The 12,848-nt window shown below is 35.3% G+C and overlaps 1 protein-coding gene across 1 annotated transcript in view; it reads left to right on the forward strand.

The window, feature by feature from the left end:
• Positions 1-12,848, forward strand: part of DIAPH3 (diaphanous related formin 3) — a 229,272-nt gene that overhangs the window by 160,034 nt on the left and 56,390 nt on the right. The window contains exons 25-26 of the mRNA XM_042839146.1: positions 10,135-10,230; positions 10,660-10,719. Coding sequence (XP_042695080.1) covers positions 10,135-10,230; positions 10,660-10,719 — 156 coding nt within the window. The remainder of the gene's footprint in view (positions 1-10,134; positions 10,231-10,659; positions 10,720-12,848) is intronic.

A 12,848-nucleotide genomic window follows, 5' to 3' on the forward strand; every position in this document is an offset into this window, starting at 1 on the left:
GGGGAAAAAGGGGAGTCACATGTTTCACAGATTTGCTGGAAGTGTTTTATGCTTTGATTCTTCTTTATTACTGTCAGCTACATTGTGAAATATGAATATTTTCATTAGTTGAGAAGTGCTCTGCAAAGCAAAAAGGCACTGAGTATCCCAGCACTGATAGTTTAAACAATGAAAACTGTAAACATAATTAATTAGAATTCTGATTCCATCAGATAAAACTAAACAACAGCAACACTCCCTCTGTTAATAGGTGCCCTCAAAGACCCTATTTTCCCCATCCAGTCTAAGTTCATAAGGCTTCCATTTTGTTAATTTCATCTCGCTGGGAATGGAGAATCAATAGTTCTTAATGTGATCCTTCCCTCAGAGGGGAGTGAAAGATCACACATATTGCATATTATGAAAATCAGTTTCTGATCCATAACAATTGAAAGGTCATCAGTGATTTCTAACATATGTTAATAATCTGTTGTCTGTAGGGTGATTTTCTACAAAATCTCAAGTTCTGGCCAACTGTAGGATTATTGCTAGATTTGACATATTTTGGTATATATGTTTTGTGCAATTACATTTACTGTTAAGTGGGCAAAAGTTCTGATAATCCTGCATATGAAGAAATCCTGAAGGTATGACATTAATATCCAACAAGTATTTTGTGTAAGGTCTCTCTAGGGAATTTTCCCTTTCAGAATTTCTCTACCATTGATAACACTTTCTACTTGTGCCCTGACTTTTTAGTTGCACCACTGATACTTACGTGTGTTCTCTTCAACAAGGGGACTCCCGAGGTAACATTTTTGTCATTTCAATTTATTCTTCAGGACTTAAGCAGAAGGAATTACAGGACTGTATATCATTGTCTAGTTACTTACTAATATTAATACTCTGTGCGCAGTTAACAGTAAGCTCATGACGAAGTTGGATTGTAGATGTAATTTTGCTTTATACCACTTGGAAGGAAGGCAGGAAGGAAAAAAGGAAGGAAGGAAAAAGAAAGAATGAGGAACAAGATGTGACAAAAATTGACCATGAATCCACAGGAAAGTAGACACAGGAGACACAGGCTGATATGTCGCTAAGCATGGAGCTTGTTTTTCAGCTGCAACTATATTGCCTTGGCAGAAAAGCATAAATTATTGAAAGCAGATGTTCCCTCAAGAATATTTGTCATGTTTGTACTTGAAACTAATGTGGAGAATGATAAATATGCAGGTATGTTTCATTAAAAAAAAAAATAGCCTGAAAAACAATGTGCAGTATGTCTTCAGAGGCCACATCAAAAGTTGAGATACAGCAAAACCTCATCGCATCTCACACAGTAGGATGTTCAGGGAATTAGATACTTGTAGTACAAAAAGGAATAGAACTGATCAGAGTGTATATTAGAAACCAACTAATAGTCATTACAAGTCATATTCTACCAAGATCTCAAAGGTGCCAAATCTTCTGAAATATACAGTAATTAGTTTATGCACTTGCTAGTAATCCATAGACTCAGAATGCAGCAGTTACTCTTCATTTGTATGAAGTATTTGTACTAAACTCAAAAAAAAAAAAAAAAAAATTAGCAGAAGCAATTTTTTTTTTCTGAAAATTTTACTTAGAAGTGAAACCTATGGAGATAGTAACTGAACGGCATTTGGGAAATTCATGTTTATATAAAGGCATGGGAAAAAATAAATGACAGCAAATTTTGAGTGAAAAAAAAATAGTCAAAACAAACAGCACTCTTTAAAAAATATCTACAAACATATCTTTATTGACTTCTGTTCTCAGAGGACTTGTCATTTATGTGATAGCAGTAAGATTTCTAAACAAATGTGTATAAAATGCTTGAAACTTTAAACGGTTTAAACTTTAAAAACAGTGGGAATCTCTGGAGCCATGTTTGGAAAATTTTGCAGACATGCAGATGATAGCAGGTTTTTGAGCATTCATTTCCAGGACACTGCGGCCTGTATTGTTTAATATTTTTACTGATGACCTGGACCAAGGGATTGAATAGACCCTCATTAAGTTTACAGATGACACCAAGTTGGCAGAAAGTGTCAGTCTGCCTGGGGGTAAGAAGGTCCCCTACATAGGGATGTGAATAGGCTGGATAGCTGGGCTGAGGCCAGTGGGATGAAGTTCTACAAGACCAAGTACAGGGTCCTTCACTTTAGCCACAACAACCCCACACAACACTGCAGGCTTGGGGCAGAGTAGCTGGAAGACTGAGGAAATGGACCTTGGGGTGTTGGCTGACGCTTGGCTGAACATGAGCCAGCAGTGTGCCCAGGTAGCCATCCTGGCTTGCATCAAAAATAGTGCAGCCAGCAGGAGTAGGGAGGTGATTGTCCCTTGAGTACTGTGCTCAGTTTTGGACCCCTCACTACAAGAAAAACATCAAGGCTCTGTACTATGTCCAGAGAAAGACAACAAAGCTTGTGAAAGAACTGGAGCACAAGTCTTATGAAGAGCAACTGAGGGAACTGGGATTGTTTAGTCTGAAGGAGGCTCAGGAAAGACCTTAGTGCCCTCTACAATTACCTGAAAGGATATTGTGGTGAGATGGCAGTCAGCCTTTTCTCCCACGCCATAGGACTAGGGGGAATATTGTCAGGTTGCACCAGGGGAGGTTCAGGTTGGATATTAGGAAATATTTCTTCTCTGAAAGAATGGTCAGGTGCTGGAACAGCCTGTTCAGGGAAGTGATGGAGTTACCATTCCAAGAGGTGTTCAAGGAACACTTAGATGTTGTACTGAGGGACGTGATTTAGTGGGGAAAAACTGGTGAAATGTGGATGGTTAGACTAGATGATCTTAGAGATTTTTTCCAAACTTATTGATTCTATTATTCTATAATTCCTACTCCAAATATTATCCATCTCCCCCATAAGCAGGGATATATTAGAGTCCTCTTTAATCTCTCTCTTGAACTACTTATAAATGCCTTTTATTCTTTGAGTACTTTTTTTTTTTTCCCCTGAATCTTCATAAGTTTCTTCTTTCCAGTGGCAACAGGAAGAAGAAATCAACGTAATTACCAGAACATAATTTTCTTTTCCTTAGTCCAAGGCTGTAAAAAAGCTAAGAACCTCTTCTGCCATTGTTAGAAAGCTAACAGAAGACAAGGTCATGTCTCTGATTCTTCTTTCACACTGAATCTGTTGTTGCTTCTGTTTCTGTGCTGTTCACTGTGACATTTATCTTCACCAAGCAATACAGCAGTGGTTTTGCAGAAGTACAGTGTTGTTATTGCATACCAAAATATTTGTATTCTGAAGCTAACAAAAGGTACTTTATTTTTCTAGCAGCTTCTGTTTACTGCAAACTGTTAAATGCAAATGCAAAGTCTCTGAATCATTAACTGCTGGAGACTAAGACAACATCCTTACGTATTTTATATTCAACATTAAAATGTGTTTATTTTGACTTCTTTAAAGATGTTTCCTGCCAACAAATGCAAGGATAGGTGGTCCTTTGAGCTGATCCTCCCCGGTATTCTTGTGCACTTACAGCTGCTAAACAGAAAGGGCCTTGCCTATCCAAAGCTGCATGCAAGATTTCCTGTAAGCTCAGCTGTGCCACCAGTCAGAATGTTCTCACTCCACAAGTGCAAAATAAGTGACTTTTGAAAGTTCCTTCAGCCCCTCATCTCTGTAACACAGCTGTCAGTGTGAGTGATCATTGTGTATATTTTTTAATTTATTAGTTGCTTATAAGTTGGAATGGCAATAGTAATGCATTTCTCTTTACTCAATGAACTCCTTCAGAGGCAAATGGTAACAAAGAAACAGATGTTCATAGACATCCTCACATACAGAAGAATATCTGTAGCTGAATATAATATGAGAAGCTAGTTTCACATAAGAATGCAAATAGAGTGGTTCTAACTGCTTTCTAAATGCAATTGTAATTGGCAAGTCTCTGCTAATAGGTCTTTTTCATTTGTCCCTTTTTTTTATTCTCTGAAACAACAGCACTGGAAGTACTTGAACTTGGCTGGTCTGAAAGATGGATTGATTGCAGTCTTTCTTGTCAGTGTTCTCCGAGTTGAGCTGTAATGTGTAAAGAAAACAGAAATCATACATGAACAGTAAAAATTTGACCTCTTTGTACATAGCTGACTGTTCTATTAGCTGTCCAATCAGATCATAACCAGATCTTAATCTTAGATAACAGTGCTTAAACATGGTCTGTTTAATTATATGTAATTAAATAGAAGTAACAAAAACTTAGCATTTGGATTAATTTAGCAGTTCTGTTTCTCTGCTAAAAAGAAAAAAAAGGAAGTAGGTCATAAGAATTTTGAGCTTTTAAATTGACTTCCTGAATATATTAATGGGTAATGTAATAAAGCACACAGTATCCTGTGTTGAGTAGGTATTATATGGAGGTAAACTATTTTATTTTTGACTTTTATTTTTTAGTTTCTGATGATTTAATAAAAAAGTAAACTACTTTTTAATGTAGCCATATTTTTCACTGTAGCTACAGGGCACTTGTTCTATCATTTGACTACAGTCAACAAAAGAAAAAAAAGAGTTAAATGCAATTTCTTGGATTTCAGTTCGCTCCCATTGCGCTCCTGTCTTGTCTCTGGGCACTGCCTTGAGTCTGGCTCAGTCTTCTTCATACCCCACACCCCATATCAGATGTTTAGACATGTTGACAGAATCTCCCCATGCCTTCTCTTCTCTAGACTCAAAGAGTCTCAACTCTCTCAGTATTTCCTCACAGGAAAAATGCTGCAGCCTAGTGATCGTCTTCATGACCCTTGACTGAAGATTTGCTCAATTATGTCAATTCCACTTATCTTCCAGAATGTGTCTCACCAGCACTGAGCAGAGGCAAAGCATCTCCTGCCTTGTACAGCTGGCAGTATTCTTCCTTGGCTTTCTTTGCCCCAAAGGCACGTTGCTGACTCCTGGTGATTTTTTCATTTTCCTTTATTGAACTTCATAAAGAATTCTGTCTAGTCATTTCTCCAACTTCAAGGTCCCTCTGAATGGGAACACAGCCATCTGGTTAATCAGCCATCCCTCTGGATTTTGCACTATATGCAGACTTGCTAAAGGTGCTCTCTGTCTCATCATTTTTTTCACAAAGCTTGAGAATAAGATGATTTGATTATTTAAAGGGAAATCGGGATCCAATAGAGATGCAGAAACAGGTGAGACACATCACCAAGGTTTTCTTTTTAATCACTTGTACAGAACCACTTCTATGATCACATTTTACCTTCTGGTTTTCCATGATATGAATTAACTTACAGAAGTTAAATTGTTACCAACCTTGATTACAACAAATGAACTTTAAGGATTTGTGAATAATAGAAGTTTGCATTTCACTTTATTTTAACTTTTTGGAACTTGAACACAGCTTTCATTCACATGCTCAGAGTCACAAACTACTTGTGCCCCGCAAAATCACTGTATGACAACTACATGATGGGACAATTTTAGCAAGAGCAAACAAGACAGAAAGAAACCAACTCTTGTCAGCTAGAAGATTTATGGAATTAGGTGCTACAGCCTGGAGGAGAGAAGGCTGTAGAATGACCTAATTATAGCCTTTTAGTACCTAAAGGAAGCTTGTAAAAACAGGAGGGGAGTCAACTCTTTGAAAGGGCAAATAACAGCAGAACAAGGGAAAATGGTTTTAAGTTGAAGGAGGGAAGAGTTAGGTTGGATGTCAAGGTATATAGTCAATGAATATAAAGATGTTATAGTTATGAAATAAACAAGACAGTTTAGTAGATTATAATAATAAAAACAGAATAGATAGAAAGTTTACCCACATCCTGGGCTTGCTACAAAACTCCAGAGGAGGGATCTCTAAAAGAGATCCTTTCCTACTGGTAGTCAGCTTGTAAGTGGGTCTAGGTGGAGCCAGGCTCCACCCCTTCAAGCAGCACAGGTGAATTGCCTTCACCTGTGCTCCCATGCCTGACTCATTGCTTGCCTCAGGTGATCAATCAGAGGTTCAGGCCATGATTCAGCAATTCCCATACACAGGGGGAAGTTCTTTCTTATGAGAGTAGTGAGAGGTTGTGAATGCCCTGGTCTTGGAGGTGTTCAAGGCTGGGTTGGAGTTGCCTCTGAGGAAAGGCAATTGAATAGCAACATTCCTGGCAGAAACTGAGTTTAACACTTTTTAATTATTAAGGGAAAGGGAAATGTCCTTTCAGCCAGTCTGTCCAAGGCATACTTGACAGCTATTTCAACTTTGCACTTGTATATCAGAAGTTTTCTGCGTGTATTGTAAGAACATTCTTACAGTTAATTAGAGTCAAAGGAGCACTTAGCTGCGTTAGGAGTTATTGCTCTAATTCATGCAGTGTTACTGAAATTCCACCATTTTCTGGACAAAGCTAACCTTCATGTCCACCAACAATTTCTGTGTAAGAGTGTATCTGAGTGGAGTAAAGAGTCACAGTTTAGGGGGTCACAATAATGCACATTTTGAAACATTTTTTTCTCTGGAAAAGGAAGTTTCTTGTATTCTTGTGTTGACTGTATGAGCCTTAATAAGAGCTCCTGACCTGTTCATGTGTACATCTGAAAGTGTTTGAAAAGTTACGTGTCAGTAGTATGAATGCTTCTCAGAATCTTCCTGTCTGAGAATCTTTTCAAAACTGAGAAAATTGAACCAGTTCCAAACACTGGGGCTCGCTCCTGCATTGATGGCTTCAATTACCTCCCTGTCCCTGTTCTACACTCCAGAAATTAAGTTATCAAACACTACATCATTGCTAAAACTTTACTCTTACGATATTTGGCCCTTTGTTTTTTACTCAAATTGGGACCTTTAATCAGTTGGGCATTGCTTTATGGGATTTGTTCTTACAGTCAATCATTATTCAAGCAAACTTACAGTGGAGCACTTGAAAGAGAAAAAAAAATGTTTTCTGCTTGCAGATTTTTTTTCTTAAATCTCTTCCTAATCAGTGCTTAAGAGTATCTTAAGTTGTATCTTTTTCTCTCATGCTTAGCCTTGTATAAATAATCTGGGAAATCTCTGCGGCTGTCCGAAGACTGGTATTCACTTGCCTCAGAAGATTTGTTATGTTACAGTGAAAGACTTGGCATAACTAAACCTAGAAGGAATTAAATTCCATTTCGTCAAGAACTGGGCACAGTGTATTTGACCTGAATTATATCCTCAGCTGAAGACGAAAAACCAAAACAAAACAGTTTATATTTTAGTGAGAAAAAAATTATTTATTTATTTACTTATTTATTTTGCTAACTACTGAATTGTGAGACCAGGACTTGATCATTCAGACAAGAAGAACAAACCCAGTAGCTTCAGTGCTACAAGTTTATTTTTGAATTACATAAAAGCTAGAATGATGCCATGATACATGGATTTATTTCAAAGACTATATCAAGTCTTCGGTATTTCAGATAACTTGATAAGTATCCCCTGAGTTCTTGCACCCTTTTCCTTCTGTTGCATTTGTGAAATATGAAGATGATGTGGTTTTACACTGACGGGCATCTTCCACCACGCTGCTCTCTCACCTCTGCTCCTCAAAAAGAAGAGGAGGAGAAAAGATGATGAAAAAAGGGTCATAAATAATGACAGGAAGATCATGCACCAATTACCGTCACAGGCAAAAACAGATTTAGAATAGGGAGATTAATGTAATTTATTGCCTGTTACTAACAGGCTAGAGTGATGATAACAGTATGGGTATTAATAGCTAGCTATATGACCTCATAGAATGTGGTGTAATCAACTGCTGATTTAGGCCTCAAAAAACAGCATTTGGAGCCTCACTGAAGATGTAGAAGTTTGAAAAACAAGCTTTCTGCATGTTTTAGTACAGAACAGCAAACTGCAAATGTTTTTATTTGCAGTCGTTAATTTTTCTTCAGTAAATCCACATATACTATAATATTGCTAGAGGTGTTTCTTTTTTAATTCAGTTTTTATGTATGTCATTTATTCTTCTATTAACACTTGTGCATGTCAATGAAAACATTAGGCGATTTCTGGCTACAGTGTATTTCAGATAAGAAAGAAAAATAGATAGTGCCCTTAAATATGTTCCAGGTATGTGACAGAAAGTTGGTTTTGCAGTATTTCCATTCTATTATTTAAAATATGTAATATTTTTATTCAATTGGTCTTCTTATTGTATAACATATTATGCACTGTTTTTTTTTTTCTACTGAAATCTGTTATGTTTTTGAAATAACTATGCAATCCATAATAGTCTTAGAAAGGCTTAAAATGAAAAAAGATGACATGCTGAAATAGAATTGAAAGCAATTTTTTTTTTTTTTGTTATTACTACCACCTAAAACAAAGTTTCTGAACTCTTATTTCATAAGCAGTTATGGTTTTATTTTGGAGACTGTAATATTATTGAGTCTTTTTTGAATTATTACTACCCACAATGCTTATAAACTTTCCTCCAAAATGTTTGTGTACCTTAATATAACTAATGGCTCATTCCTCAAGCATCACTTTAAACTGAAACTCTCACTGAGTTTTCATTTGACATGTGAATATTAAAGAATTTTATGAAATCAGATAGAAAAATAAGTTAGCAGAACAATAATAAAAACCACCGAGAAGGTGAATATGCAGTCTGAGCAATATTTGTTAAGTTGGTTGCTGTACTGGTCCGCTGGTCGTGAGAGAGGAAACTTCATTGTGGTTAAGTATATTATACTAAATATAGAGCAAGAGAAAACCTGTCTGTACTTAATATTCCATGTCTCCCATGTATTGCATAGAAAATAAATGGGGATCAATGTTATTTGAAGTTATAAAACATTTGCTAGTTTTCCATTATTTCTCCTTATATATAGCTCTTTAAGTCCAGTAGTCGCGTCTATAGAGAAAAGAGAAGAAATAAGGGTGTTCTCAGATTATAGTTTCATCATTTTCAAGACAGCATCTTGGAGTAATAGCAGATGAAGTACTACAAAGAAGATTGTTCTTCTTAGTGGAATACATTTAATAAATTCCAAAAATGAAATCAAAATAATTCCCTAAACACAAGTATACGTACAGAATTAGCAAAAATTAAAGAGTGGGCAAAATCACAAACAAAACATGTTTATAAAAAATGTAATTTAATTTTGAATCAATGTTACAGAACATCTGTTGTGAGCTTTAAATATGTTTATATGTGTATTTCTATAGATTAAAAAAAAAAAAGCCCAAACCTTTTTTTTTTTTAATATTTAATGACATTTTTCAAAGCTCAAATTTTGAGAGTAGAAATGCGTTCACTAATATCTGCAAAATCATGTGATGTGTCTGACCGGATCCAAGGTGTATGTTGACCTTGGGAGTTTAGCCTTGTGAGACATAATGAGATTTCTGTCATGTAGTTAGTTCTTTATTGCTCTGTGGAGATTTTTCATTGTATAGGAAATCCATGGTGTTGTGGGGTTTTTTGTCCTGACAGCTGTAGAGACAAAGGATGAATTAGATTAAAATATCTAAGATTTCTGATATGTTTATTTGAGGAAATATAAGTAATATTTTTGATGCTTGTGTTTAATTATAACATCGTGGTAACATTCTTAATTCTTTCAGGGGGATATTATCCCCACACGTGCAATATGATGAGAAGTATATTCCTGGACTATATCAATATTGAACACAGATCATTAAGTATAAAAGGAAAATGGCTTTTGATTAAAGCTACCTATGGAAGTCATTTTATATCCTATTTAGTCCAATATTTTTCCTTCAGTTTCCCACCGAGAAACAATTTCAACTTTTTATAACAATAACTGAAATGATCTCTTTTGTCTAATACAGCAAATCACTTAAGGGACAGCTTTTGAAAGCTGACATGAAACTGATTATTTGCAGTTGCAAAAGGGTACTGAAATGAAAATATGAGTGAAGTGACATTTCATTTAAAACTACAGTTGAGAATGAGGAATGTGAAATGAATGAAATAAAATTTGGCCTAGTGCAATTGACAGAAGACCAAATCTGCTCTGTTTAGTTGTGAGAGAGCAATGTTCTGAATGTTAAAATCCAAATAACTTCAAATAAGTTTTAAATAACTGATTTTAATACTACTACGAATTATTGTTGTTTCTTATTGTTAATATTACTTATGCTTTCATATTGCTGTGGTTACCCAGAGCGTTCCTTTCCTTTCTCTTACAGAAGGGGAGGAGACTGGAGTGATGGATAGTCTGTTGGAGGCCTTGCAGTCAGGTGCAGCTTTTCGAGATCGAAGGAAAAGAACACCAAGGCCTAAAGGTGAATATTCTATTTCACTTCTTTTTTTTTTTCCTGAATAAACCTAAAATCATTATGGCTCCAGTGGTCTAAAGGCTTTGGGGTTTAATTCTTTCTTGCAGTGATATCTATCTATCAGGAGTCTTCAGGCTATTTTGCTGCTGTCTGTAGTCTTCTAGAGATCAATGTACTGAACTTAGTGCAGCCTGACTGTTAAGGTTCTTCCATATAGCTATGTATACTTCAAATTTTAGAGGTTTATAGTAATAGCCACTGTATACAAGAGACAAAAGTACACTTGTCCTGCCACGGCATCAGTTTATTCCACTGTAGATTTTGTCCTAGAAATATCTAACTTTCAAATATTTCTGCTTGCTTATGTCATTACAGTACTCCATCCAGAAACTTTCAAAGAGGTGTTTATTTTCCTTTGTTTTCTTGCTTTTGCAGAAACACCACAAAATCTCAGTCCAACCACACAGAGGCCGGTGCTGAAAGCCTGTAACCATGGTAATGAACCATATTCATGAATTGCATGCTCTTTTTAACTTAGCTTATGTAGTTGATCTGTGTTCTCAAAAGATGGCTGTGATATTTTCTGTTTTCTAGTGGTACACTAAAACAGAATTGGTACGCTGTTGTTAACGTTCATACTAATATTACACCATGACACAGTACTTATTATGCTGTAGAGCTCTTCTGTCTTTTTTAAGTTTTTTATAATTATTTAAAATTTGATCATAGTTTTCAATGCAGTAATTTTATAAGCCTTAGGAACAATAATGTAAGACTTTTTAATCTATTATGTACTTTGTTAGAAAGCAGAGATTGCAGAACATTTAAAATGTTAAATATTTGTGACACTAAATTAATATAACCTTTTGCATTCCTTTCTCTTGGTTTTCTTGGTACTTTATCTGGAATAGTTCAAGCTGTCAGTCACTAAAATATTTTAAAAATGATGTTGTATCAGTGAAGTAAGAGGAAATTAATCAGTTATTTCATGGAATAGTATTTCTCCAAAATTTGAGCATGGGTCTTATCCATAAACTCCCAAAGAATCCCACTCAATGAGTAGAAATACTCCTCTGCATGAAGTTACAGTGAGGGTAAAGATGTTTTTTTAGCTTTCCTAGATAATCTGCAGAACAGTATTTTAGCTGCATTTTATCTAAGTCTCAAGAATACAGATTGACTGTGTTCAGTGCTTCTAACCTAGTGGTCTCAGTTTATTTACATAGTTTATTTTATTAAAGAAAAATTTTTGTTAACCTTAAAGAAAAACAAAAGTCTTCATTTTGTAAGCAGAATGCATTATCTTTTGATATTTAAATACACTTCATAATTTAAAAAGCAAATGCAATCACACCGGGGATATTAATTATACCTCGGTATTTCTTATGTTTTTATTTCTTAAATGTCTGCAGTGGACAAAAAGTCCGTACAGAATTTGTCATTAAACTGAAAGTCAAATAATCTAGAGCCAGAAAGACAGGTGAAAGATAATTTAATTCACTTCTAGGAATTGGCCCAAGGAAGAATGAAGTAAATTTGGCAGGTGCTTGTCTGGCACATAACATACTGATATTTAAATAATGACTACAGAGCACATCTGAATTCTACCCTGTAAGATACCACTTGATGGAACAGTTACGTTGGTTGTTGCTTATTTTCAGCCCATTATATTCAGCCTATCATCTGACTACAGGCAGTATAGTTTCCGTTTTCAAACTATAAACGCATCTGGACAAACATGAGGACAAAGTCTTTTGTCTCAGGTTAAAAAATAAAGAAGCAACACAGAACTTTAAATTCTGCAAAGCATTTAACTGGTTTGTATAACCAATGCATATAATCTGGTACTCAAATTTGGCTAAAGATCAGATGCTTATCCTAGAAAAGTAAAAGTAAACTCTTGGGTTTTTTGTTGCTTCCAATTTAGCCTTATTTTCAATAGATCATCTTGAGACAATATGATTCTAAGATGTTTTAGAATGAATGCAGCTTTTCTTGAGCCTGTCTCATTTTTCCTGGAGCAAGATAATACATTCCTGATCTTTTAAAGAATTCAGTGCTGTGCTGTTGATTTGTTTGCACTTGTCACAGTATCTAGATGGTTGTATATAACTGTCTTGAGCCAAACATAGCACTGAACTTGATATAATTTCTGCTAAAATATATGGGCATTTATTGCTTGGAGTTTATCTTGTAAATTATTCTTTTTTTTTTTTTTGCTTTATTTCTTCAGCTGTTGAAAGCCTATGTAGGTAATTGGAGAATGTTCTGTCTGATCATTTATTTTGTTTTAGGAAATTAGAAATTATGTAGGTTGCATATTATCTAGAATGTACACTAGACCCTCAGTAGCAAAGCTTGTTTTTAGTAACCTTACTGAAGTTAGTAATGTTGTCACTCAAACCAAGACTTACAAAGCTTTAATTTTTGGTTACCAAGGAGTTGAGCATTTTATAATGTCGAGTTTGTTTTCTTCAGTCTCATCCTCTTTGTAGTTTTTTTCTTTCACTTTTTGTCTAATGTGGATAAATATGCAGTAACTTATTGTTTCTACGTATACTAGACATTATGATTTATTTTCTGTACTTCATTTTATGAACTCTGTAGTAAAAAGTCTCTAATTT

This window comes from Centrocercus urophasianus, unplaced genomic scaffold, assembly GCF_019232065.1.
Source record: "Centrocercus urophasianus isolate 14NV4802_14NV808 unplaced genomic scaffold, USGS_Curo_1.0 seq_9, whole genome shotgun sequence".
NCBI lineage: Eukaryota > Metazoa > Chordata > Aves > Galliformes > Phasianidae > Centrocercus > Centrocercus urophasianus.